Source organism: Loxodonta africana, chromosome 11, assembly GCF_030014295.1.
Source record: "Loxodonta africana isolate mLoxAfr1 chromosome 11, mLoxAfr1.hap2, whole genome shotgun sequence".
Lineage (NCBI taxonomy): Eukaryota > Metazoa > Chordata > Mammalia > Proboscidea > Elephantidae > Loxodonta > Loxodonta africana.
In genome coordinates, this window is record NC_087352.1 from 8,514,754 (window position 1) to 8,542,423 (window position 27,670).

At 45.1% G+C, this 27,670-nt stretch overlaps 1 protein-coding gene across 1 annotated transcript in view; it reads right to left on the bottom strand.

Moving 5' to 3' along the window:
• Positions 1-25,998, bottom strand: part of LOC100673161 (carcinoembryonic antigen-related cell adhesion molecule 5-like) — a 45,536-nt gene extending 19,538 nt beyond the window's left edge. The window contains 7 exon segments of the mRNA XM_064293749.1: positions 19,368-19,453; positions 19,455-19,620; positions 20,018-20,268; positions 23,885-23,911; positions 24,250-24,509; positions 24,511-24,632; positions 25,565-25,998. Of these exon segments, the coding sequence (XP_064149819.1) occupies positions 19,368-19,453; positions 19,455-19,620; positions 20,018-20,268; positions 23,885-23,911; positions 24,250-24,509; positions 24,511-24,632; positions 25,565-25,628 (976 nt within the window). The 5' untranslated portion in view covers positions 25,629-25,998.
• Positions 25,999-27,670: the final 1,672 nt, after the last annotated feature.

A 27,670-nucleotide genomic window follows, 5' to 3' on the forward strand; every position in this document is an offset into this window, starting at 1 on the left:
TGTCGTTGGAATTTGGATCGGAATTGCATTGTATCTATAGATCGCTTTTGGTAAAATAGACATTTTTACAATGTTAAGTCTTCCTATCCATGAGCAAGGTATGTTTTTCCACTTATGGAGGTCTCTTTTGGTTTCTTGCAGTAGTGTCTTGTAATTTTCTATGTATAGGTCTTTTACATCTCTGGTAAGTTTTATTCCTAAGTATTTTATCTTCTTGGGGGCTACTGTAAATGGTATTGATTCAGTGATTTCCTTTTCGATGTTGTTTTTGTTGGTGCAGAGGAATCTAACTGATTTTTGTATATTTATCTTGTATCCTGATCCTCTGCTGAACTCTTCTATTAGTTTCAGTAGTTTTCTTGAGGATTCTTTAGGGTTTTCTGTGTATAAGATCATGTCATCTGCAAACAGGGATACTTTTACTTTTTCCTTACCAATCTGGATGCACTTTATTTCTTTATCTGCCTAATTGCTTTGGCTAGTACCTCCAGCACAATGTTGAATAAGAGTGGCAATAAAGGGCATCCTTGTCTGGTTCCCAATCTCAGGGGAAATGCTTTCAGGCTCTCTCCATTTAGGATGATGTTGGCTATTGGCTTTGTATAAGCGCCGTTTATCATGTTGAGGAATTTCCCTTCTATTCCTATTTTGCTGAGAGTTTTTATCGTGAATGGGTGTAGAACTTTGTCAAATGCCTTTTCTGCATCAATTGATAAAATCATGTGATTCTTGTCTTTTGTTTTATTTATATGATGGGTTACATTAATTGTTTTTCTAATGTTGAGCCATCCCTGTATAACTGATATGAATCCTACTTGGTCACGGTAAATTAGTTTTTGATATGTTGTTGAATTGTATTGGGTAGAATTTTGTTGAGGATTCTTGCATCTAAGTTCATGAGGGATATAAGTCTGTAATTTTCTTTCTTTGTGGTATCTTTACCTGCTTTTGGATCAGGGATATGTTGGCTTCATAGAATGAGTTTGGGAGTATTCCGTCTTTTTCTATGTTCTTAAATACCTTTAGTAGTAGTGGTGTTAATTCTTTTCTGAAAGTTTGGTAGAACTCTGCAGTGAAACCGTCCGGGCCAGGGCTTTTGTGTGTGTGTGTGTGTGTGTGTGTGTGTGAGTTTTTTGATTACCTTTGCAATCTCTTGTTTTTTTACGGGTCTGTTTAGTTGTCGTTCTACCTCTGTTTGTGTTAGTTTAGGTAGGTAATGTGTTTCTAGGAATTCACCCATTTCTTCTAGGTTTTCAAATTTGTTAGAGTACAATTTTTCATAGCAATCTGATATGTTTTTTTTTTTTTTGATATGATTCTTTTAATTTCAGTTGGGTCTATTGTAATATCGCCCGTCTCATTTCTTATTCTGTTTACTTGCTTCTCCTCCTGTTTTTCTTTTGTCAGTTTGACCAGTGGTTTATCAATTTTGTTAATCTTTTCAAAGACCCAGCTTTTGGTCTTGTTAACTCTTTCAATTGTTTTTCTGTTTTCTATTTCATTTAGTTCTGCCCCAATTTTTATTTTTTCCTTTCTTCTAGTGCCTGAAGTTTTCTTTTGTTGCTCTCTTTCTATTTGTTCAAGTTGTCTTTCAATTTGTTCAAGGGATAATTCTTTGATTTCGTACTTTCTTCTTTTCGCATGTGTGTATTTATTGATATAAATTGACCTCTGAGCACTGCTTTCACTGTGTCGCAAAGGTTCTGATAGATAATGTTTTCATTCTTATGGGATTATATGAATTTCTTTATTCCTTCCTTAATGTCTTCTATAGCCCAGTCTTTTTTGAGCAGAGTATTGTTCAGTTTCCAAGTGTTTGATTTCTTTTCCCTGCTTTTTCTGTCACTGATTTCCACATTTATGGCCTTATGGTCAGAGAAGATGCTTTGTAATGTTTCGATGTTTTGGATTCTTTTAATGCTTGCTTTATGACCTAGTACGTGATCTATTGTAGAGAATGTTCCATTTGCACTAGAAATAAAGTATACTCGGTTGCTTTTGAGTGGAGTGTTCTGTATGTCTATAAGGTTGAGTTGGTTGATTGTGGCATTTAGATCTTCTGTTTTTTTATTGAGCTTCTTTCTGGATGTCCTGTCCTTCACTGAAAGTGGTGTGTTGAAGTCTCCTACTATAATTGTGGAGCTTTCTATCTCACTTTTCAAGGCTGTTAGAGTTGGTTTTATGTATCTTGCAGTCCTGTCATTGGGTGCCTAAATATTTAATATGGTTATATCCTCCTGGTATATTGTCTCTGAAATCATTATACAGTGTCCTTACTTATCCTTTGTGGTAGATTTAATTTTAAAGCCTGTTGTGTCAGAAATTAATATTGCCACTCCTGCTCTTTTTTGATTGTTGTTTGCTTGACATACATTTTTTCTGTCCTTTGAGTTTTAGTTTGTGTCTCTAAGTCTAAGGTGTGTCTCTTGTAGGCAGCATATAGGCGGATCTTGTTTTTTTAATCAATTCTGCCACTCTCTGTTTCTTTATTGGTGCGTTTAGTCCATTAACATCCAGTGTAATTATGCATAGGTATGAGTTTAGTGCTGTCATTTTGATGTCTTTTTTTGTAAGTTGTTGGCAGTTTCTTTTTCCCACTTAGTTTTTTGTGCTGAGTAGTTTATCCATTGTCTTTTCCTCTTCTTCATCATTGTTGATTTTGTTTCTACTGATTCTCTATTTTTTTCTCATATTTTATTTTGATGAGCAGGATTGTTAGTCTCCTTTGTGGTAATATTTACCCCTATTTTTCTAAGTTTAAACCTAACTTTTATTTCTTTTTATCACATTGTCTTCCTCTCCATATGAAAGGTATATGACTACATTTCTTTGTCCCTCTTTATTATTTTAACATTGTCTTCTTTTACATAATGATATTGCTATTTCCCTGTTTTAAGCATTTTTTTTAATCTTGATTTATTTTTGTGATTTCCTTTTCTAGGTTAACATCTGATTGCTCTGTCCAGTGTTATAGTCTTGGTTCGATACCTGATAGTATTGATTTTCTAACCAAAGAACTCCCCTTGGTATTTAGTTTTGTTTTGGTTTTTATGAATTCCCTAAACTTCTGTTTATCTGAAAGTGTCCTAATTTCACCTTCATATTTGAGAGACAGTTTTGCTGAATATATGATTTTTGGCTGGCAATTTTTTTCTTCAATGCTTTGTGTAAGTCATCCCATTGCCTTCTTGCCTGCATGGTTCCTGCCGAGTAGTGTGAGCTTATTCTTATTGACTGTCCTTTGTAGCTGACTTTTCATTTGTCCCTAGCTGCTCTTAAAATTCTCTCTTTATCTTTGGTTTTGGCAAGTTTGATTACGTGTTGGTGACTTTCTTTGAAGATCTACCTTATGTGGAGTTTGATGGCATCTTGGGTTGGTATCTTCTCATCTTTCATGATATCAGGGAAGTTTTCTGCCAACAATTCTTCAACAATTCTCTCTGTATATTCTGTTATCCCTCCCTGTTCTGGTAGCCCAATCACTCGTAGGTTATTTCTCTTGATAGAGTCCCACATGATTCTTAAGGTTTCTTCATTTTTCAAAGCTCTTATATCTGATTTTTCTTCAAATATATTGGTGCCAAGCACTTTATCAAGATCACCAATTCTGTCTTCCACTTGCTTGATTCTCCTCCTCTGACTTTCTATTGAGTTGTCTAATTCTGTAATTTTATTGTTAATCTTCTGAATTTCTGATTGCTGTCTCTCTGTGGACTCTTGCAGCTTATTAAATTTTCTATTATGTTCTTGAATAACCTTTTTAATTTCTTCAACTGTTTTATCTGTGTATTCCTTGGCTTGTTCTGCATATTGCTTGAACTGATGTCTTGAAGAGTTCTGTATGTTAATCTTTTGAATTCTGCATCCGGTAATTCCTGGAAGACACCTTCATCCAGAAGATCCTTTGATTCTCTGTTTTGAGAGCTTGTTGAAATGATCATGGTCTGTTTCTTTCTGTAGTTTGATATTGACTATTGTCTCCGAGCCATCTATAAGTTATTACATTAGCTTATTTTATGTTTGCTTACAGTATCTTATTTTCTTGCTTTGTTTTGTTTTGATATGCCCAGATATGTTGCTTGAGTGAGCTAGCTTGATTACTTTCACCTTTGGAGCCCTGACGTCCTGTCACCAGATGGCTAGAGCTGTTATCAGGTATATGAGCTTATGAGTCCATTCACTTTTCTTGTGTGGATTCAGCTCAGGTGTCCATGTAGTTGATCACCAAGTGTGTAGTACAGGCTTTGTCCTCCAGTCTTAGAGGGGCAGGGGTGTTTGATGTAGGTACCGGTATCTGGTTGCAGCAGGGGGTCACACTCTGAATAAAGCAGGAGCCTGAGAGCTATCCTCTGAGTGTCTCTGAGGAATTCGCATCCCAGTTCCCTAGAGTGTACAGGTGGGTGGGCTCTGCAGGCGGACCATGGCTGGGTGACCTGAGTGTAGCCACCAATCCTTATGTCCCTAATGCGGGTAGGTGAGGTTCCTGTTTAATAGGCAAAGTGGTGTCAAATATCAAACACCCACCTCTCCACTGCACAGCTTAAACAGTTGCTGTCTTCCTGCAAGGGCCTATTCTCCTGAAATAGGCCCACACAGGCCCATGCAGAGGGGAAAGGTATTCAAAATGCACGGACTGTTTATGCCTGGAGAGGAAATGTTTCTGTCTTGAGCTCCCCTGGGTAGTGGAGCTGGCAGATTATCTATTCCCCCTGTCATGAATTTATTCCTTCTCCAAGTTTGGGAGAATGGTTCAGGGCACTCAAATGGGCCCATCTCAGACCCAGGGCAATCAACAGCCACTGACACCCACTTGGGCACAGGGGCATGGTAAAATATATGCAAGTGCTTAGCCTTTGCCAACAGTGCTGTTTTTCTCTGCATTTGGAGGTGTGAGTAGGCTGTGCGGCTGACTGATTCTCCCTGAGGAAACTGTGGCCGAAGGCTGCTACCAGGCCACTGTAGCCGTTCCTGGGAGTGGTGTCTGAGGCATCCCAATGATTCAGGTCCAGTAACTCCTCTCCAGTTCTGAACAGACCCTCCCTCCCCCTGCTGCTCAGTCCATTTTCTAACTTTGCCTTTGATGTTCAGGGCTCCTAGCTTGTCATAAATATAATCGTTTCACTTGATTTTTCAGGTCTTTGTTCTAAGAGCAATCCCTGGAAGCATGTGGCTATTCTGCCATTTTGGCCCCACCTTCTCCATTTCATTTTTAACAATTTCCAATATTCCTAGATTCATACTTTGTACATTCCCCATTCTTATTTTTAATGGATGTTTGCAGCTGTTTCTTCTCATTTTAATTCGTGCTACAGCAGTAAATGAAGGTCCTGAAAGCTTGACTCTGACCATGTGATTAAGCTCAACTCTGCTTTGAGAAGGTATATCTTCCCTGGTAGTGTTTTGAATGCATTCCGACCTGAGGGGCTCTTTTTCTGACACTATATCGGATAATGTTCTGCTGCTATTCATAGAGTTTTCACTGGTCATTTTTTTCAGGAGTAGACTGCCAAGTCCTTCTTCCTAGTCTGTCTTAACCTGGAAGCTCTGCTGAAACCTGTCCACCAAGGGTAACCCTGCTGGTATTTGAGATAGTGGTGGCAAAGCTTCCAGTATCACAGCAACATACAAGCCACTACAGCATGACAAACTGACAGATGCATGGTGGAGATTAAGAATAAGAGGATGGAAAAAGATAAATCATGTAAACAGGAGCCACAGGAGAGGTGTAGTGGTTATACTATCATCGGGAAAAATAAACTTTAAAACAAAAAAAATTAGTAGAGATAGAAGAGGATTTTCATAATGATAAAAGAATCAACACATCAGGAAGATATAACAATGATAAGCATATATGCACCCAATAAAGAGCACTAAAATACATGAAGCAAAATCTGACAGATTGAAGGGGGAAATAGGTAATTCATCAGTAATAGTTGGAGACTTCAATACTCCACTTTCAATAATGAATAGGCTGAAGGTCAGCAAGAAAATATTAGACTTGAACAACACTGTAAACCAGAGTGGAGGAGCCCTCAGGGGTAGGCAGTAACCTGGAAGATGCATCTTCAGGCCCCACTTGTCTTTGGGACCACTGTGTGCTTTGCTGGGAAGGACAGGAAGATGGCAAAAGCCTCTGAAATCAGGGTCAGGGCTTGATCTGGAGGAGCTGGGCACGGTGTCTCAGGACTAAGCCCTGCCAGCAGCCCCAGGGCCAGAGTTAAGTCTCAGAGATTGGAGAGCAGGACTTAGGGGGAACTTTAGACTCGGCTCAGAGTTAATGATGGAGAAGCTGACAGAGTCCAGTGTGGGTGAGCTTGAAAGCAAGGAGGACGGTGGACTGAGGTGATGCTGGTGAGCCTAAGATCCTGCTGAGCTGTGAGTGGTGCTGAGAGGGGTGAGCAGCCCTCCTGTGGGCTCCAGGCTGCAGGGTAACTTTGCTACCCCCTGGTGGACAAAAAGGAAAGTGTAGGAGGAAAAGTTACCATACCCTGCAGTGTTTACTCAGTGTCACCCTTTAAGCATTTTTTCATGTGCCTACATATAATTTTAATGTGGTGTCATGTTACATCTCTTTGTCTTTTTAATCTCTCTCACTCGGAGCTCTTCTCTGGTCTACCTGGAAGAAAGAAAAAAAAAAAGAGAGATCCCACCAAACTCTGATGTAATATCTACAGCAATGGGATTCCTGTCACAATATGCAGGGCTTGAGGCCTGAGCGGGTGGCGGGTGGGGGGAATCAGTGGTAGAAGAAGAGAAGAGCAACTAATGGAACGCAATGTCCATTTGTAGTCTGGTGAGCTGGAGTGTTAAGGTGGTCAAAACTTTATTCCTCCTCTTCCCTGACCCCCACATAAAATCACACAACGGGGCAGATCAGATGAAATCAGAGCTCTGCAGGTGGCGCTGGGGCCTGAGGCCCCTCTTCCGCTCTCTGTGGAAATTCCCCACTGTCTGCTTCCTCAGGGGATCTGGGCTTCATTTGTGTTGTGGAAGGTAATGGATCCTTCCACACCCGCATCTGGAGAATTATTTTAGCAGAGTGACCTCAGTGTTGCAACGTCAGAGGCATTGAGCTCAGTATTTCTATCACACCACACTTCACATCTCCCTACTCCCTCCTTAGTGAGGGCGGGCCCTTCTGCGTTTTGCTCAGGTTTGGGGTCATTTGGATCTCCAGCTCCTGCCTGAGACAATAGACATTTTTGTTTTTACTGATTACCAGGTGTTCCTCCTGCAGAGCCACTGGATGGATTCGAAATGCCAACCTTTAGGTTAACAGCAAAACACTTAAGGGTTACACCGCCAGGGCTTCTTAACAGATGTTAGGGCAAGTCAATATGGAACTCCTCCTTGCAGTCATTCATAGTCAAGCTCCTGGCCTGGGGATGAGCGGGCTCATACTCCATCCTCCATGGGGGTGGAGAAGACAGGATAATTGTCCCAGGAGCAGAGGCAGCATGTGGAGCTGGAGTGGCAAGGTGTCCTCAGCCTGAGTGTGCAGGCCAGCTTCTCACCATGGATGCAGCCAGCTGTCCTGGGTGAGGTTTTAAGGTCTGCTAAGGATGTTGAAGCCCTTACGCGTGAGCTGATTTGTTTCTGTGCCACCTAGAGGAGATAAAGGTTACCCTGAGTTATCGTCACTCACTCACTCTTGTGCTCCCTTGTGCTTCCTCATATGGACCGAGAGATTTGGGATTTACAAAGCCCATAGTCTCTATGCATAGTGAGCGTCTCTAATGTACAATTAATGGTAGTGATAACCTAAATATTTGGAATGATTGGGACTCTTTTCAGTTCTGATTGGATGACTAGATCTATTTCTTGTTTGTTTTCACCCTTTGAGAGTTGAAGGCATATGGGATGCGTTTCTATCCACCTGAGTAAGGATAGTGTCAGAAAGATTTTCAGTAACAGTGTCATAATACCCAAGACCGTGAAGAAGATGAAGATAGTGTATGTTTTTGTAAATGCAAACGGTGGTATAAATCACTCATTTATCTATCCAAACCCAAAAGTTCAAGCCTTGTGTGTGAGGAGTCCTCGTGTAATCGTGCTTACCTACAGGGTAAAGAAAATTTTAGTATTAAATTATAACCAGAAACTGTGAGCTCTTATTTTATATGCTTATCTCATAAAACATACAGTGTTAACATACTTAACAGTGACTTAAACTAGGCTGACTACCTGCTCTGCCACTTGCTTTATTTACTGCAAATTTAATTTCTTGAGGTCCAGCCACAGCCATGGTTGTGCATAACACCTGTGAATGCAGCTCCCTGGGGTGTGTGGAAGGAATGTTGGAGGCTGCTGGGCACGGGTGTTAGTAGAGCTAATGAATGACATGTATGAAGTGGAGATCAGAAAGACTCAGTGATGCCCCAGGGCCCTGTCTTGGGTTGTAACACCATGAATAGGCATGCCTGGGGCACGAGCAGGGATAATAGATGACAAAACCAGAGGAGACAGAAAGAGGAATCTACATCTCAGGAGAGAAGTGGAGATGAAGATATTGACCTGTGGATGAAAGGAAAGTATGTAAACTTGAGGAATGGTAGTTTTGGTGGTCTCAGAAGAAGGCTTTTACCATGTTTAGGGGTTTGTTCTTTCTCCTGTGAATTGAGCAGCCACTGGGCATTTTCATGCTGGGCAGTGGAGATCAGCTTCTGGAATAAGACAGAGAAGCTCTCCTCTCTCTGACTTGCCCTCAGTGAAACTGGAGAAAAGTATTAAAACAACAGCAACAACTTTTTTTTTTTTATAAGTAGTCCTAATGGAAATGGCTAATAAAGAAACATGTATTCAAGAATATCTGTGAAAGAAAGGTGATGATCTGTGGTATTCCATTGTGATCCATAAGGTTTTCATTGACTGATTTTCAGAAGTAGATCACTGCATCTTTCTTCCTAGTCTGTCTTAGTCTGGAAGCTCTACTGAAACTTGTCCACTACAGGTAACCCAGGTGGTATTTGAAATACTGGTGGCATAGCTTCCAGCATCATAGCCACACTCAAGTCAGCACAGTATGAAAAACTGACAGCTGAGTGGTGGTATTATAAAGCGGGTAGCTTTAAAGAAAAGGAATGTATTGCTTCCCAGTCTTAGAGGTTAGAAGTCCATACCATGGTGTCAGCAGAGCTATGCTCCTTTTCTGTTGGCTGTAGGGAAAATCCTTGTTTCTCTCAGCTTCTGTAGCCCTGTGTGTTTCTTGGTGTTCCTTGGCTTGTAGGTGATCTTCCCGTGGTGTCTTCCCACTGTGTGTCTGTCTGTCTGTGTCTGTGTCCTCCCCCTTTTAAGACACTGCTCAGAAAGAACTAGGTTTTGGACCCACCATATACTGGTATTACCTCATTAACATAACAAAAACTTATTTCCGAACCAGATCACATTCACAGGTACAAGGGTTAGGATTCGAAGTATATTTTTTGGGGACACAATAGAATCCATAACACTACACATCCAGGGAGCTCAGATAACTCCAAGTAGAGTAAATGCAAAGAAACCCAAAACAGACACATCAGGATAGAAATACTGAAAGTCAAAGACAAGGAGACAATCTTGAAAGCAGCAAGGGAAAAATGACACATTACTTCCAAAGGAACCCCAATATAATTAAAAACTGACTTCTCGGTAGAAACAGTGTTGGCCAGAGTCAGTGGAATAACATTCAAAGTACTAAAAAACAAAGAGACAAAAACAAAACAAAAAAAAATGCTAAAACCGTCAACCAAATATCCTCTTTACAACAAAGTTATTGTTCAAAAATGAAGGAGAAGTTTTTTTTAAAACTCGTAGCACTGTACAACACAAAGAGTGAACCCCAACATAATCTATGGACTTATTTAATAATGATGTAACAATATTGGCTTATCAATTGTAGCACATGTGCCAGAAGAATGTAAGATGTTAATAGGAGAAGCAAAGTGCAGGGGAGTGGGAAACATGGGAATTTGCAGTATTTTCTGCACAATTTTTCTGTAAATGTAAAACTGCTCTAGAAAGAAATTTTATAAAAAAATCAGAACAGAGGCGAAAGAGACAAAGACTTTCCACTATAAACAACAGAAAATTAGTTGTTGACAGACCCACCTTACAAGAAATATTAAAGGAAATTCTTCAGCTTAAAAAGCGAGTGATCCTATATGGTAATTCAAATCCACACAAACAAAGAATACCAGTTAAGGTATTCTGTAATGCAATGGTTAAAGACACTGTAGATGCATATTTTCCTCCTCCTTTTTGTAACTGATTAGAAAGCATATATGTAAATTAATATGTGTATAATGTATTTTTGGATCTATAAAATGTTGTTAGTTGCGGTCTGTTGTTGTTGATGGTGCTGTCGAGTCAATTCCGACTCATAGTGATCCTGTGCACAACAGAACAAAACACTGCCTGGTCCTGTGCCATCCTCACTCAATATGCTTGAGCACATTGTTGCAGCCACTGTGTCAATCAATCCACCTCATTGAGGGTCTTTCTCTTTTTTGCTGACCCTCCACTTTACCAAGCATGAAGTCCTTCTCCAAGGGCTGATCCCTCCTAATAATATGTCCAAAGTATGTGAGATGTAGTTGCTGTCTAGTTGGTTCCAAATCATCTCAACCTCATGTTCTCCAGAACAATATATTGCTTAGTCCCGTGCCATCCTCATGATTGTTGGTAATTTTGATCCCATTGTTATGGGTATTATGTCAATCCATCTCACTGAAGATTTTCCACATTTTCACTGACCCTTTACCAAATACGATGTCCTTATTCATGATTCGTTTTTCCTGATGACAAGTCCAAAGTAAGTCAGCCAAAGTCTCACCATCCTTGCTTCTAAGGGACATTCTGGCATTTTTTCTAAGACTTATTACTTCATTTTTCAGGCAGTCCACAGTATATTCACTATTCTTCACCAACACCACAATTTGAGTGCATCAATTCTTCTTCTGTCTTCCTTTCTCATTGTTTAGTTTTCACATGCATATGACGCTTTTAAAAAGTCCTTGGTTTGGGTCAGGCACACCTTAGCCATCAAAGTGACATTCTTTGATTTTCAAAATTTTAAAGAGGTCTTTTGATGCAGGTTTGCACAATGCAGTACATTGTTTGGTCTTGACTGCTGCTTCCATAGATGTTGATTGTTGATCCAAGTAGAATGAAATCCTTGACAACTTCAATTTCTTCACTACTCATCTTGATGCTATTTATCTTTTCAGTTGTGAGAATTTTTGTTTTCTTTATGGTCAGGTGCAATCCATACTGAAGGCTTTGACTTTCAACAGTAAGTGCCTCAAGTTGTCTTCATTTTGCTGCAAACAAGGTTGTATCATCTTCATATTGCAGGTTGTTAATGTAATATATGTGTAATATATTTTGCAATAATAGCAGAAAGGAAATGAGTGGGAGAAAAACTATAATGAGCTGAGAAAATGAAGGTAAAATAATTATAACAATGTATTGTGAGGCTTTAATATTAATAAATGTAATATGTATAACAATAGTATCACAAAAAGGAAAAGAGAATAGAGCTGAATAGCAATAACAATTCTAAGAGCTGTATAGGAGTAACAATTCTGTATATTGTGGAAATTAAGCTAGTACAAATCTGAATTGATGATGATAGGTTAAGATGTACATAGTAAACCTTAGAGCAATCACATATATATAGTGAAAATATAATTAATGAAATTAAAATATTACATTAAAGATACTCATTTAATGTAAAAGACAGCAATAAAAGAGAAATAAAGGGCAAAACATATGCAAGACATATGCAAGACAAAAGAAAAAGTAAAATGACAGATATAAATCCAAATGTATCAATAATAACATTAAATGTGAATGGATTAACAATCCAATCAAAGAGCAGTGATTGTCACAAGCAAACACAATACAAGTATATGCTGCCTACAGGAAACATATTTTAGATTCAAAGTCACAAATAGATTGAAAGTAAATGGATGGAAAAATATATCATGCAGATAGCAACCAGAGGAAAGCTGAAGTGGCTATACTAATATCAGAGAAAATAAACTTTAAAACAAAAAATGTTACTAGAGATAGAGAGGGACTTTTTTGCAATGATAAAAGAGTGAATACATCAGGAAGATATAGCAATTATAAACATATATGCACCAAATAACAGAGCATCAAAATAAATGAAGCAAAATCAGAGAGAATTGAATGGAGAAATAGACAATCCAGCGATAATAGTTGGAGAGTACAATACTCTACTTTTAATAATGGATAGAACAACTAGACTGAAGATCAACAACGAAATATTAGATTTCAACAGCAGTATAAATGCACAGAAGCCCTGGTGGCACAGTGGTTAAGAGCTCGACTGCTAACCAAAAGGTTGGCAGTTCAAATCTGCCAGCTGCTCCTTGGAAACCCTATGGGGCAGTTTTACTTTGTCCTATAGGGTTGCTATAAGTCAGAATTGACTCAATGGCAATGGGTTATAAACCAACTAGACCTAACAGACATCTGTAGAACACACAACAGAATATATGTATTTTTTCAAATGCACATGGAGTATTCTCTAGGATAGACCATATGCTAGGCAATAAAACAGACATCCACAAATTTAAGAGGATAAAAATAATTCAAAGTATATTCTCCAACTACATTGAATAAAATTAAAATCAATAGTGGGGAAAATTTTGAAAAACTTATGTTGGATAGTGATGTGGTTAGATTTGGGCATTAGAAAGAAAACTCTGGAGAGTAGATGGAAGGCAGAGGCTGGGGACAAAAGGGCCATTCAGGAAGCTGTTTCTGTCTTGAGGAGAGAGATGACTGGACTGACTGAGGACAGAGACAGTGGGGTGCAAGGAAAGGGCAATGATGACTACAGTGACTGCTCAGATGCATGATGTGAGGAGGGGCTTGTTCCCATCCAATGATGTGAGGAGGGGCTTGTTCCCATCCAAGGCAGAGAAAAGTCCCCTCAGGCACACTTGAGCAATCCCTACACTGAACGTTGAGAGTGTTGAGACTGGGAACCACAGGGATTCTGGATGGGCTGGACTTGAGCCCCTGGGAAGGGCTGGGCTGAGTCTGTAAGGATCAGTGTTGCCTCTGTGAGTTGGGACATAGGGAAATTTGTGGTCTGACTGTGAGGGTCAATGAGATGTACTAACACAAAAGCCTAATAGTGTGCTCAAATACACCAACAATCATGAGAGCAGCACAGGACTGGGGAATGTTGTGTTCTGTTGTAAACAGGTAGCTATGAATTGGAGTTGACTTGACAGCAACTAACAACCACAACAGCAACAGTGAGGGGACCTAGTCTATGCCTCCTCCCATAGGGCCACAGTCAGAGTGGAGTAATCCTTAGTGGTAGAATTCTACCCTGGGAAATGCATCCCCAGGCCCCATTTGTCCATTGGGACCATGGTTTGCTGCACTAGGAAGGATGGGAAGATTGTAAAGGCCTCTGAAACTAGTGCAAGGCTTGTCCTGGAGGAGCTGGGCAGAGTAGCCCAGACTTGGTTCTGCCTAGCAGCCCTTGAGACACAGTCAAGGCTCAAGAGGAGGACTCTGCTCACGGAGAGCTCCAGGTTGGGTTATGGGCTGTGGTTCCAAGGTTAGGCACTTGGGTCAGAAGTTAGTGATGAAAAGTTCTCACTGTGTTTTAGTCAGAGAGACTTGAGGCTCAGTGGCAGAAATATTAACTGTGAGGCCAGAGCAGGCACTTAGCCTTCCTGAGGGAATACTTGGTGTGCAATCAGCCACACTGGATGCCACAAAGGATGTACCAATGACCCTAAGGTCCAGACCTGTGCAATGAGTTCATAATTTATTAATTAGGAAATAGTTGGGGTTTTCCCATGTAGTAACATTCTCACTCATTGCATCTTTCTCCCACAGAATAGAGATGGGAAACCTTCCCAGCAATCACTTCTCACTGTATTGTCCCTGCTGCAGCATCTGAGAGTGAGCATTACAGACACACTCTCTCTTTTGCTGATGGTCATGAATTATTATTGATTTCTGAATTTTTGTGTGTACTCTTTCTTCTTTACACCTGAGCATTATTAACAAGGAAGAAGATGAGAGGGGCTGGAGGGGGCCTGAATGGGCATCCAACTCCATCTCTTAGATCAGTGAATGTGCTGTGGACATTACAGCTGTAAGTGAAGTCACAGTAATGACAGCCAAGTCCATCCTGACCATGTGTGGTTTGTGGTGAAAATGATGATAAAAAGACCCTGATATGGGTCACTTTCCAATCCAATGATGTATGCGTGTTGGCTAAGGCATGATTTAGGGCTAAATAATGATGTAGTTATTTTTATATTTTTGACACCTGCACCTCATGACGGACAACACTTGGGCAACGGCAGAACAGCCTTGTGATCTGTGGGCTTTGTGCTTTAGCAAATGGACCAAATTTGTGTGTTTCTGGAGCTGACAGGAAGTGTGGTCTACATAGAGTACATGGCAATGGCTGTAAGGACCTTGCTCGTGTCCTGACCCTGGATCCTCCCCTGTGTTGATTGTTCCTACAGTCCCTCTCTGTGTCTGCCAACCCCCAAGACATAAAGATGCTCTGAGGGCTGGTCTTTGGGACAGATGAGAAAGCCAGTGATGCTGGCTGAGGATCCTGGAATTGGGGAAGGTTAAGTTCATTTGTGAAGGGTGGTGAGTGTGTCAGAAGGGGACCACCAGGGCCTGGGCTGAAGAGTGCAGGAGGGATCAGGACACCAGGAGCTGGTAAGGGGCCATGCCCATAATGTGTCCACTGTCCATGGTTGCCCCTTAATGGTCATCTTTGCGTGGACTTCAGATGTCCCCATTTCCTGTGCTACCTGCTTTCTCAGACGGTAAACGCCAGGAGCTGTCCAGGATCCCTTATCCGGGGGCAGTGTGAGGACAGTGCAGCTCTCCCCTGGCTGAGCATGGCTCCTGTGAAAATCACCCTTTCTGCCAGAGAATAGAAACAGGGGTTGGGATAATTCAGAGATATTTCCCTGCGTGTCCCAGAGGAGGATGAACCGGGAGTTTCAGGTAAATTTTTTCAAAGAGAAAGTTTCCATGAGCAGAAAGAGTGAAAATCAGGGGGAAGGGTCCTCTTTATTCATATCTTTTCCAGCAAATCCACTTTGGGTCACTTTTCCTGGAAATCCCCCACTTTCTGGTGGGAGATGGATGGTACGTCTTTGTCCTGTTCCTGTCTGAACCAATGGCAACCATTCTGGTTTTCCAGGAGTCTAGGAGGCATCCCCCCATCACCCCAGTTCTCAGGTTTCTTCAGGGCTCAGAGCTGATAATCTTGCTCAGCTCCTGCCCCCACTGGGGTCTGGGGTCAGAGGTGACCTCTCTTCTCAGATTTCAAGGAGCAGTTCCTGGACAGAACTAAGGAGCCATTTCTGCTTTTGGGTGGATCTGGCAGTAAATGTTTGTATCAGGCTTCAATAACTCCTGTAAAAAAAGGAGAAGAGGCCTCTGACCCTCTTATAACCATCTCGGAACTTATTCCATCTCCTTCTGGCTTGGTTCCTGCATGGGTCTTCTCTGTGCTGGATTTGCCTTTACTCAGGGAGGTCCCTGTGCGGAAGATTCCCCTCTGCTCACCACCTCTGCTCCCATCTTTGCTGTTGTTTCCTGAATTCAAAGCACAGCCAGGTTGGGTGCAGCAGGTCCTGGTCTCCTTTAGGACTGTGGGCCCAGAATATCCATGACACACTCACCTCATAGATGGGAACAGCTGCTTGGGGGCCATGCAGAGTCTGCGAAGGAGAGAAAGAGAGAGGATATCAATGACAGGAACGGAAGGGGTTGTTTGGTCAGAAGTCCAAGTGAGCAGGTGCTGGGCCCAGCATGGAAGGTTCTTGGTTCTGACACCCCAGAGCTCATCCCCCTGGGTCTTTAGGTCACTTCTCATCAGGAGTGACACCTCTATCTTCTGAGCATCAGTACCCCAAGATGTAATAGAACACCCCACTCCTTCTGCTGTGTCCCCGCCCTTCTGCGTTGTTAACCCGGGGCCTCTGACTGCTGCTCCCAGGGCTACTATGTGTTCCTTGCTGGACTCCAGCTCCTCAAATTAGGGCATCTGATTGGACACAGGGTGGGCTCTGGTCAGGGTATGGGGTAGTCCCTATCCGTGAAGGGAGGCCCAGTACCTGGCTAGGGTGGGACTCACTCTATCCTGGCTTTTCTGGAATGAGTGGTGTGACTGTGCTGTGTGAGGGGTTGGCCAGTCCCCCTGCCCAGGACCTGCACAGTTGGGAACCCCTGGTGAAGGGTAGGGAGGGGAGGGACTTACTGTGGAGGCAGAGCTGTCAGACTGACCGTGACCTGGGGAGCAGAGACAGGGGTTAACACTCAGGGGTGTAAAGGAGCTTGGAATCCCTCAGAGAAGGAGGTGCTGGTGGTCCCTCAGTCCCCAGAGACCCAGGAAAGAGGGAACATCTTCTGGAGAGAGGCTCTTGGGGGCATTTTAGGAGCCGAAAGGGAGCAAGTGAGGCTGAGGATAGGCCCTGGTCCCAAGCCTTACAGGCCAGGGCTGACATGGGCACTCTGAATCCCTCTACCGTGTGAGTTCTATGCTTCCACAGGCAAAGGCCTGAGGTCCCACGGGGTGGTGAGCAGGAATGGATGCTGTGGGGAGGCCTTGGGGTACCTAGATGTCCAGGCTGAGCATATACTCACCAGGGGCGGATGCTAGGGGCCGCTGATGTCCAAGGTCACTCTGGCTGCTGGCCCTAGGAAAGGTCAGCTTATTGGTGAGGGTGCAGGAAGAGGTCATAGGGTTTGGGGTGAGAACAAAGGACAAGAGGAGGCCCCATTCCCGGTGGAGGGGGAGTGGGAGCGAGCCCTAGACGGGGGAGCTGCGGAGAGGCTTTAAAAAGGCATGTCTGCCCTGGGCTCAGAGGGAAGGGATCCTCAGGCAGATGCCAGCCCAGGAGAAAGCTGACCAGGAGGGACCCAGAATACAAGAAAAGGATTTCCACTGATGGAGTTGGGTGGATTTGAATAAAAAATAGGAGGTGCTGTTCACTGAGCACTACCTACCTCCCAGACACCACTGTGTGTTTGCTGTGTGAATGAACTAGGACCACACTGAGGGGTGAGGCCATAATTTTCCCTAGTTTATAGATGAAGAGACTGTGAAGACACAGAGTGAGGTCAGCACACAGTGTTGGAGGAGCCCAGATAGAACTAGAGAGCAGGGTCCATGGGGGAGATGGGGCAGAGTGGAGAGCCAGGCCCAGATTATGAGGATGAGACCTCCTTCCTCCTGGCCTGGGGTCAGCCTGGGGGCAGGAGATGAGGTGGGGGATTTGCCATCTTACCCTCCAATCCCGGTGAGGAGAAAGCACCCCAGAGCGGTCACCACAGCCACCCCAACCAGGACGGCACTCACAATGCCTGGGATGGCTCCAGCAGAGAGGCTCCAGGTTCCTTCAGGCCGGTCATCTGCAGAGGACAGAGGCAGAGGTGACTCCTCATGGGGAGAGAACTTCCCTTTGCCAATGCCTGTGTATGTTGTGTGTCAGTGATGCGGGTCTCTCTCCCTGCAGAGACCTCAAGGTCCTGAACCCTGAATCACATTCTGCAGTTAGGGTGATGCCACCCAGAAGGGTTGATGTGGGGTAGGGTCTGTGGGCGGGATGGGAATCTTCCCCAAGGTTCTTCCTTTCCCTCAGTGGTTGTACATTGTCCCAGGTTCTCAGTTCCTGGGCTCGCCAACCCCTCTCACCATCTCTGGGCTACTCTCCTTCCTATGACACCTCCACCAGCTTATAGGCCCCACAGTGAGCTCTGAAGGGGCACCCAGAGGGTGGGCCTGACTCTCTGCTGATGTCGTGTGTCTGTCCAGGCTCTGATCTGTAAGGACAGAGTGTTCCCTTCCCTCAGTAGGAAATAGGTGCAGCCCTTTGTCTCTCTGGAGCATTGGCACAGGGACTTCTTCCCAGCTCATGTGCCCACCCACCTTGTCATCAGGTGGAATTTTTCTTCTCTACACATTCACATTCATGCGACTCTTTCCTAGGGTCTCCTGTGACTTTGTAAGAGATGAGGCCCCTCTCTAGTAGACAATTTTGTGTGTGTGTGGGCGGGGGGGTGGGAAGACAGGCTGCTGGCCCTGTCTATCTCTGGGGCAGGACAGCTTCACATACGGAAGGGAAGGTGTTTCCTTTTTATTAAATAATTTATTAGGGAGTAAGCACAGCCTGGCCTAGTCTTCACTGGAAATATTCCAATCTAAAGGATTTCTCAATCTGAAAAAGCTTTTGCTTTTATGAATAGAATATTATGCGAATATCAGGTGAAGGGAACCTTAGAGGGAAGTGGTTATGTTTTTACAAAGTCAGGTACACTTAGCCCTCTCTGTAAACTACAGTGACACCTGTGAGAGATGGAACTCAACAGGACTGCCTTGTTTTTTGCTTCTTACAAGCTTCCCACCTTTGACAGGGTGCAGTCTTACCACTTTTCTGTCAGTCTCTATTAGTGGAAAATATTTGAGTTTTCCTTCTCTGACAAGTTTCTGCCTTACACAGGTTCCTGCTTTTGCAGATTTTACTGAACATACTTCTGGCCTTGCCCCTTCCCTCGCATAAGGAGACTTCACGGGTGAATCTACCTAGTTTTCTAAGTAGGATTCATGATGCTTTGTTTTCCTCTACATATCATCTGTGCCAGTGTGACACTGCATATACAGCTGTGACTTCAGAGCCAGGTCACTGGCTTAGTAGCCTCTGCCTTGAAGCTGGCACTTTCCCTATGTCCCTGCACCCTGATCTGGCATGGCTCTGGCATTGATGGGCTGCATGTTTTAGCAAGAATAGGACATAGCACACCTGAACCTGCTCCACACTCCCTGGTCCTACCACGGATGGTATGAGAACAGGGCTGGTGCACAGGGTTGCAGGGAACAGGGCAGAGAGGCAGCACTCCATCCTGCCATCACCCCATTGGAGGCTGTTTCATTGTCTCATTAGGGAAAACATGTAAGCCTGTTCAAAGCCTTATGTGTTCCCTGTATCACGTGGCATCAGTGAAAGAAAACAAAGATGAAAGAAAGTGAAAAGTTAGTTACAGAGGCTACACTTGATCTTGAGGACACTTCTTTCCTCCCCCACTCTGAGGTCCCTTCCCATTCCATGGGGCTTTCTGAGGCTGAGAGAGCCCCCTCCCCACATTCCAGGCTGGACCCAAGGTCTGTTCTGAGACATAAGAACAGCAAGAGGAGGGAACAGTCTCTAGGGATGTAGTGGGAGGGCTCAGGGACAGATTTTGGAATATGTGTGTTTCCAGGAGACACAGATTGGAAAATAACTTCTTTTAGAATTTTTTTCAGAAAACCAGACCAACCTCCACCCCAGAGCTCAGTGCAGAAGTTCTAGAGAGCCACTTACCAGAGACTGTGATAGTCTTGACCGTGGTTCTATTGAGGCCAGTGGCATTGTTATGGATATGGCAGGTATAGTTTCCACTATCACTCAGTGATGTTGGGGATAAAGAGCACTTGTGTGGATTGCAAATAGTTTCCATTGATAAGCCAAGAATACTGTGCAGGTGGGTTGGAGGTCGCATTGCAGGAGAGAGTGAGGTTGGCCCCTGGTGGGTAATACCAGTATGAGGGGGAAATGGTGGGGATATCCGGGCCATCTGGAGCAAACAGAAGAAGGCCATTTTGTGATGTAACCAGAGGGAAAAGGAAACTCCTGGTCTGATAAGGGCCACAGCATCCCTGTGAGGCTTGTTTTAAAAAGTCCCGCACAATAACCCCCTGACTTCTCGGAGTCTGATCTGAGACCATCAACCAGTTTCTCCCATCCCAGGCATTGACCCCAAGCATCTCAACACAGAAGCAGCCCCTCCCCTCCTTGTCTGGTGGCTTGGCTGGCCCTGCCCAGGTTTGCCTGGATAAGGAAGTCTTGGCCAGCCTGGGTGTCCAGGGGCTGAGGGTCAGTGTACTTGGACCAGAGAAGATTGATGTGGCCTGGCTCTGACAGTGTGGATTTGGGTTGGCAATCTGTGCCATGTGGGAATGAAAGTTACTCACAGAGAACATTCAGAATGAATGGGTCACTATGGAGGACATTCACTGGGTTCTGGGTTCTACATTCATAGAGTCCTGTTTCTTTCCTTATGACACTGTGTACAGTGAGAACCCTGTTGTCTGAGGGCAGCTTCAGCCTGGCACTGTCTGGGAGGCTCTGATTGTTTATCAACCACAGGGAGGTTGTGTTCTGAGTCTCAGGGTCACAAGCTAATGTAACAGAGTCTTTGTCCTCCATGGGGTTGGAGCCATTGCTGGTGATGAAGAGTGTGGGTAACGCAGCTGTCAGATAATAGAGAGAGGATTACCCCATTTAGTGTCTTTGATTCCTGCAAAGTCATCTTTCAATCAGAGTTGGCATTGCATATCTCTCAGCCAGCCTGGAGTCTTTAAAATATAAAGCAAGTCTTTGTATTGCAAGATAAATGCCTGACAATCTGAGTGCTTAGAGAACGTAAGGTCCACCTGCCTTATTCTATCTCTGGGAAAAGCCCGGACTTTCTCTAATATCAATGAAGTAGCAGTGTTTGTTCATGGAAAGTCACAGTCTGGGGATCAGAGATCACCCAGGGCCTCTCCTGGGCTCTTCCCTGACCAGCTCACTGCCTGATCGACCTCAGTTTCCTCACTTGGAACTTGTGCTTGCTGAGGTCCCTCCAGCTGTACAGTTCTACATTGTCATGATCAGGTGTGTTTTCTTTGAAACATAACTTTTTTTTCAAAAATATCCTAGATGTGGGTAATGATGGGATTTCAAATTGCTCTTAAACCTGAGGATACGAGGCAGCCTGGCTTGAAGACTGGGTGTCACGAGTAGAAATTACACTAAGGGAGACCAGGAGCAAGCCCAGTGTTCAGGTCATGGGGCCACAAGATGGGGGGCTGTTCTTTCCAGTGTTTGGTGGTGACTAATGAGAAGCCATGGCCCCATAAATGGCAGAGCCAAGTCCAAGGAATAATCTAGAAAAGTGTGAGGGAACAGGCATGAGACGGTTGGGTTTGGACGCACAAGCATGCTCTCCTTGGTCTTCAGAGTCCCTCCTCCCATGGCTGAGGGAGGTGAGGACCATGTTTATTTTCCTGAAATGCGTGTGGATGGTTTCAAATGCAGAGGGGGCCCTGGTGGAAAGTAGGGGGAGTGTGAACTTTCTGAGGATCTGACCCTCACGCACCATTTAGTTTAGTGGATTTGGATATAAATTTGATTAAATATTTAAATTTCTTCCATAAGTGAAAAATAGTATTAATGGCCAAATGTCTGAGACCAGTTGTCTGAAGGAATATTTCTCTAGGGAACACTAGAACATCTTAGGCCAAGCTCTGAAGTCCAGCAAGGATCACATTATGACCAAAGGAAGATGCTGAAGTCTGTTTGAAACCAGAGACTTCTGGGTGGGGAGAGATAGGTGATTCTGCTAAGGGGACAGAATTGATCAGAGGGAATTCTGAGCAGTCTCAGTACAAAAGGAGGAAAGACATCACACGTTAGGAATTATGTGTCATGTTAGTCAATTTAGAAAAGAGGTCCCTGTCACTGATTCCTCATGGAGGACTGGGAAGGAGTCTTGACAGAGGCTTGTAAAATGCTTCCTTCCTTTTCTTTAAACTGCATGAGCGATGCCATAAAAACAACTGCAAAACAACAATAAAAACAACTAGAATTTGATCAAGCCAACTAGCTGACTGCCTGACCAACCTCAATTTCCTCACCTGGAACCTGTACTTGCTGAAGTCCCTCAAGCTGCACAGTTCTATGTTGCCCAGCTCAGTTGTATTTTCTCTGAGATCTCCCTTTTTAAGGATATTCTGGAGATGGTTAAGGATGGGATTTCTCGTTGTCCTTAAACCGTAGGAGATGGGGCAGCCTGGCCTGGGGACAGGGTATCATGAGCAGAATAACACTCAGTAAGACCAGGAACAACCCTGGTTGTCAGTCACAGTGACAGTAACTAAAGTGACAGTGGCTCATGCATCTCCCATCTGAGGACCCCACTTCATGACCATGGTGTTGTGATGAGGAGGATGTGTGCCTGTGGAATAGAAAGTAAACTTAGTCAACAACACATGGTCTGGAAGCTCCTCCTCGAGGAAATTTCTCAGAACAACTGTGGGACTGTGAGCATCACACCAAAGACAAAGATATGAGTCACGAGTAATATGTGCCTCTATGCTTTGGTGATTGCAGACCTGTTCCCTTTGCCTTTCACTCCAGGGTGGATCAGTGCAGAGAGTGAATCAAGGAGGTGCATGGCCATCCTGTGTGGCCTGTCCCATGTGTTGACATCAGTAAGGGGAAGAACCCTGGACATGGGCGCAGTGGAAGCTTGTTCTCCTGGGGACTTGGGTACATTGGCTGGTGGTGGAGTCCTCCCAGGGGCTGCTGCTTAGACTAATTTCTTTGTCTTTTACTGTTTCCTGGGAAGGGTAAGCCTGGCCACAGTATTGGTAGACTAGAACAGGACAGTCAGTACCTGGGGGAGAGCTAAGTGCTGGAGGAAGCTGTGTAGAGCAGGGCAATCCCAGCAGAATTGAAGGAGGAGGAAGCTGAGGGACATGGAAGGAAGAGCCAGAGCCAGAAATTACCTTGGCAGTGAGCAGTGGGGGTTCATGAGTTCACAGATCTGAAGAGCCAAGACCCAGAAGCAGAACCAGCCCATCCTGAAACCGTCTCTGCTGAGCAGCACCAGAGCCATCATGAGACCCGACCCCTGAGGCTCCTTTAGGAGCAGGCAATCAGGGAGAGAACACGAGTCTCAGCAACCTAGAGGGCTGGGGGCCCAGGGTGGATGAACATCCTGGGAATCAGGGAGTAGGGTCCAGTCTCTGAAGAGATTATGGGTCATTCATTCATTCCCTCACCATTCCTTCCTTCCTTCCTTTAGCAAAGAGTAACTGGGAGTTTGTTACATGTTGGGTCTGTGCTAGTTGCATGGTGTACAGTGTGGAGTGAGACAGTAAAGTCCTTTCCTTTATGCTCCAGTGGCAGAGAGACACAACACATCAATAAACAAACACAAACATTTCACTCCAGTGCAGGGAGCATGTGGATTTGCTTTCTGTGGGTAGAAGCTGGGACATGCCTAGTACTGATTGTTGGTGTAAGTAATTTGGTTCTAGAGTAAAACTGGATTAATCATTCATTTGCTCTGACACCCCCTCTCCCCAACAAAATCTCTCCCTTAGAACTGGGGAAGTCTATGAAGAAAGGATCTGAACGAGTGGTTGCTCTTAGTGTCCACACCCCTCATGAGGCCACTTGGGGTGAAGGAAAGGTCAGGGCTGTGGCTGCAGACAGTCCTTGGTGTGATTCCAATCTGCTAGTCATGGTCCTTGTAACCCTGATTCAGTGACTTTTTTTCTCCATGCCCCAGTTTTCCCTCAGTAAAATCAGAGAAAGGATAAGGGGTATCCAGCTTGCAAGGTTGTCTGTGAATTAATCTGAAAATATTCACAATTGTCTGACCTAAAGCAGGGTACAGATGAGCTGCCCAAATAACCAGATAAACAGCGTCTGTAATTGTCTAAAGTAGATAGCACCCTCAGGTTGAAAAGAAGCTGCCTGAAGGATCTTCTTCCCTTTTCCTTCTTCATGGGGTTGCTGATCTCCTATAAAAAAAAAAAAAAAATCGTAGGGTCTTCTAAATTCCCCAGGGCAGTCAGCTAATGGTCTGGGGCTCATGGCCATCTATGGTCTCCAAATTGAGTCTCAGATGAAGAACTCAGCTGTCCAGAATAGCTCTTAGGGTTGAGCCCTCGATCGTGACAAGCTTCAAGTGCTCTGGGACTCTGACAATCAGTAAATTGTTCCTCTCTATCAGACCTGTCTCGGAGGCCAAGATGCAACCCTGGCTGCAGGCTCCTCAGGGTCACCTGGAGTCTGAAGGCCTGGGATAAGGCCTGGGGCAGGGACTTCCTGGTGCTGATCTGCTCTGTGAGGATCCCAGGGCCCCTCAGGCCAGGACCTGTTTTTCAGAACTATGTTCAGAGGAAGGAGCCCAGGGGGATGGACTGAGTGATCTCCCCCTGCTGAGTTACTCCCCACCTGAGTCTCCTTCACTCTGCTGTGAATGTCTGCAGGGTCTGGATTCGGGAAGGGAATTCTGATCGAAATGCTCAAAACCTAAGTATGGAATGCAGGGGGGGGTATGGGCCCTGCAAAGGGTCCAGGCCTGTCAATCTTGATCTTTAAATTAGATTTAACCGCACCCCACATCCAGATGTCAGAGAGGAATTACTTAGGGTATATGCGGATCTGTCCGGCTATCTGCGCAACACCAAATATGCTTGATATTTGCAGTGTGTAGACTCCTGTGTGGTTCAGGGTGACGTTCTGGAATAGCAGCGACCCGTTGTGGTATATTGTCTCTCGACCAGTGTAGGCAGGCCCTGAAGCATTTGTTTGAAGTTGTGGTATATATGATACAATTCTATTGTTGTTGTTTCCTGCACTTTCCCCTTTGTACCAGATGTAGGCAAAAGTGCCTACTGGTGGATTAAAAAAAAAAAATTTTTTTTCGGAGAAGTAAAAGAACATCATTTCCTTCGGCAGCACTGAATGGCACGGATTCAATGGTGGGTTGGGCTGGGACGGATGGGCTCCAGAAGATTAAAAGTGAGACTAGGAGGGAATGAGAGAAATCAATCAGCATTTAGACAATTGTATTGGGATGGAAGGTTGGGGCCCGTGAGTCTGAGCAGTTCTTTTTCAGCCCTTGGACATGGAGTGTGTGTGTTTCCTAAGTCGGCATTACTTCAATGCCTTGAAACCTGTTACTTCCTCTTTTTCTAATACTCTCCCCCAGGTGTCTTTATGGTTCACTCACTCACTCACTGCCCTCAGGCACCTACTTACACTTGGTGGTGTCCTTGGGGGCTGCCTTTCCTGACACCTCATCTACAGACCCTCTGTCTTCACTTTCTGACTTTTCCCTGCTCTGTGTCTTCCATGGTGCTTATCAACCCCTGACACCCTATGCAGGTCTATTTGCTTGTCTTTTTCCCTCTCCCCTAGACGTGAGCTCCATGCGTGCAGACACTTGTTGTGTGTTGTACCCCTAATGCCTAGACAGGTCTGCAAATACCTGGGAGATGAATCAGTGACGGTTCCTAGGCCCCCTCCAGGCTCTGGCGTTTATTTGCCCATTTCTGAGGTTGGTAGGTATTTCACAATTTATTGTTTGCCCCAAGCCTGTTGCTTTGGAGTCGATTCTGACTGACAGCAACCCTGTAGGATAGAATAGAACTGCCCCATAGGTTTTCTAAGGAGCAAGTGGTGGGTTCCAGCTGTCCCGACCATTTTGCAGAGGCTGAGCTCTTACCCACTGTGGTAAGAGATAATAAATTTGGAAAACATGTAGCAATTGTGGTTTTACTCCCCCTTACCAATTCCAGTTCAAGGACACTTCCTGTTGCTGTGCCTTCCTCCCACTTCTGTGTTCTCTCCACTGGAGGTCCACTGGGAGCTACCTGTCACCCCCCAGACCCTTGTCCTCCCAGGAGACCCCAGCCGGTCTCTGCCCCCCTTCCTCCCAGGGAATCCTACCCTCTCACCTGTGAGCAGGGACCTCTGCCAGTGGACATGCCCTCTGTGGGGAGAGGCTGAGGGAGTCTCCATGGATCTTTGCTGCCTGCTCCGCACTCCCTCTGTGTGGAAGAACCTTGGCTCAAGTAATGCTGCTGCCCCAGATGTGCCTGCCCTGCTGTCCTTCCTCCCTCTGCACTGAGCCACCTTCTGGGTGGAGCTTCCCCAGATTATGTGGGTGTGGGTGGGTTCTCCCCTAGATAGCCTCTCTCCTCCCCTCCACTTTCATTCCTGGTCCCTAAGTTCCCTTCTTTCCTTTTCCTTTCTGTCTACATTTAGGTTCCCTGTAAACTGCTGCTGCCTCTTGCCTGCTCAGCCTTTATCCTTTCCCCTACCCCACCCCGGTTGTTGGGGTGAGCACAAAGCTAGAGGCCTCAGCCTCCTAGGCTGGGCATTTCCGAGAGTTCTGGGTCAGGGTGCACAGTCAGCTCTCCTCTGCAGTTATCTTTAATCCCACTTGGCTTTTCCTTTACAGCAGGAGCCCAAGGGAACTCTTGTCACTGGGGTTGTTACCTGACTGTGCATCAGAATCACCTGTGGGATTTTATAAATCAGCCAGGTGTCCAGGTGATGCCTTAGAAATGCTGCTTCAGTAGCTGGCCAGGTAATGCTGATGCCCATGCAGGCTGAGAACCAGTGATCTGTGTGGTGGAGTAGGCTTCTCACCCTCTCCCCTCCATTTGTAGAGTCTGAAGATCCTGTTAAATGCAGATTCTGACTCAGTGAGTGTGAGGTGGGCCTGAGAGAGCATCTACCAGGCTCTTAGGCGATGCTGATCCTTCTGGCCTGTGGAGCACACTTGGAATACCCAGGCCGTCAGGGACCTCTGTTCCTGAGAATGACCCACTCACATCTGCATCGGCCTGTGCTGTTCCCTGGTCTTGGGTCTGTGAGCACCAGACAAGGAACCCCTGCATCCCCTAACCCAGGGATGATTTCCCATGTGACACAGAAACCCACTGGACACCCAGGTCTTTCCCCTGTTCTGGACTGTGCTAACCTGTTGCCATTGAGTTGATTCTGTCTCATAGGGACCTTATAGGACAGAGTAGAACTGTTCCATAGGGTTTCCAGGGAGTGGCTGGTGGATTCAAATTACTGACCTTTTGATTACCAGCTCAGCTGTTAACTACTGTGTCACCAGGTTCTTCAACTGCACTAGGAAGATTGGATTTACTTCTTGCTGGAAGGTCAGAGATGGCTGAAAAGGTCAAGCTGAGTGAGGGGACCAACCTTCTCTTTCTGGTGTGACCAACCTGGCTTCTGCTTCCAGGGACAGAGACATAGGATGTGGGTGTCCAGGAGGGAGTTATAGTTCCTGGGGAGTGAAGGGGGAGCTTTCCTGGGTGTCCTGAGGAGAGAGGACTGGTGGTGGGAGATCAGGGGGCTGTGGGCTCCATGTCCTCAGGGGAGTGTTTCAGGGACACCCTGTCTCTCTGGGGTCTGTGTGGCTGAGCAGTGGCTTAAAGCCTGTCTGTGTTCTCCTTGACCCTCTTGGGTGGCCTCTGTCCTCTTCCTAGTTGACTTTCCTGTGGACACCCTGTCTTTCCCCATGAGTGTGCCCAAGCAGGAAGTGGGTTGCTGCACAGGAGCCCTACACACTGTAGGTCCCCAGAGCCCCAGGTAGGAGGAGCAGGACAGAGTTGACACCTAAGAAGGACCCAGAAAGCCCTGTTAGAGCAAAGGTTGGAAATGAGTCTCCATCTTCACCTCAGCCAAAAGCCAGGTTCATTTCTCGGGGGAAACAATTTCTGTTTCCTATGTTATGTCACCCTCTGGAGGGCTCAAGTAGACCTGTGGCCAATGTCTAGTGCACCAGGGATACTCTCTAGGCTCCAAATGGTATGACCTGGCGGTGACCCTGGACAGAGCTGGGATCTGACCTCCTAGCTGAGGGTCAGCCCCTGGTCCTGTTCACTGTGGGTCCCCAGGCTGCCCTGACCTCACCCAAGTGCAGTTGAGCCCAGGGAGAGGATGTGAGTTGTCCAGGGGACCCCTGGTTCCAGTGTCAGGAGGACTGTCCTCCCAGGTGGATGTGGTACCCAGAAGGAGCTCTGTGATCGCAAGGTTTAAAA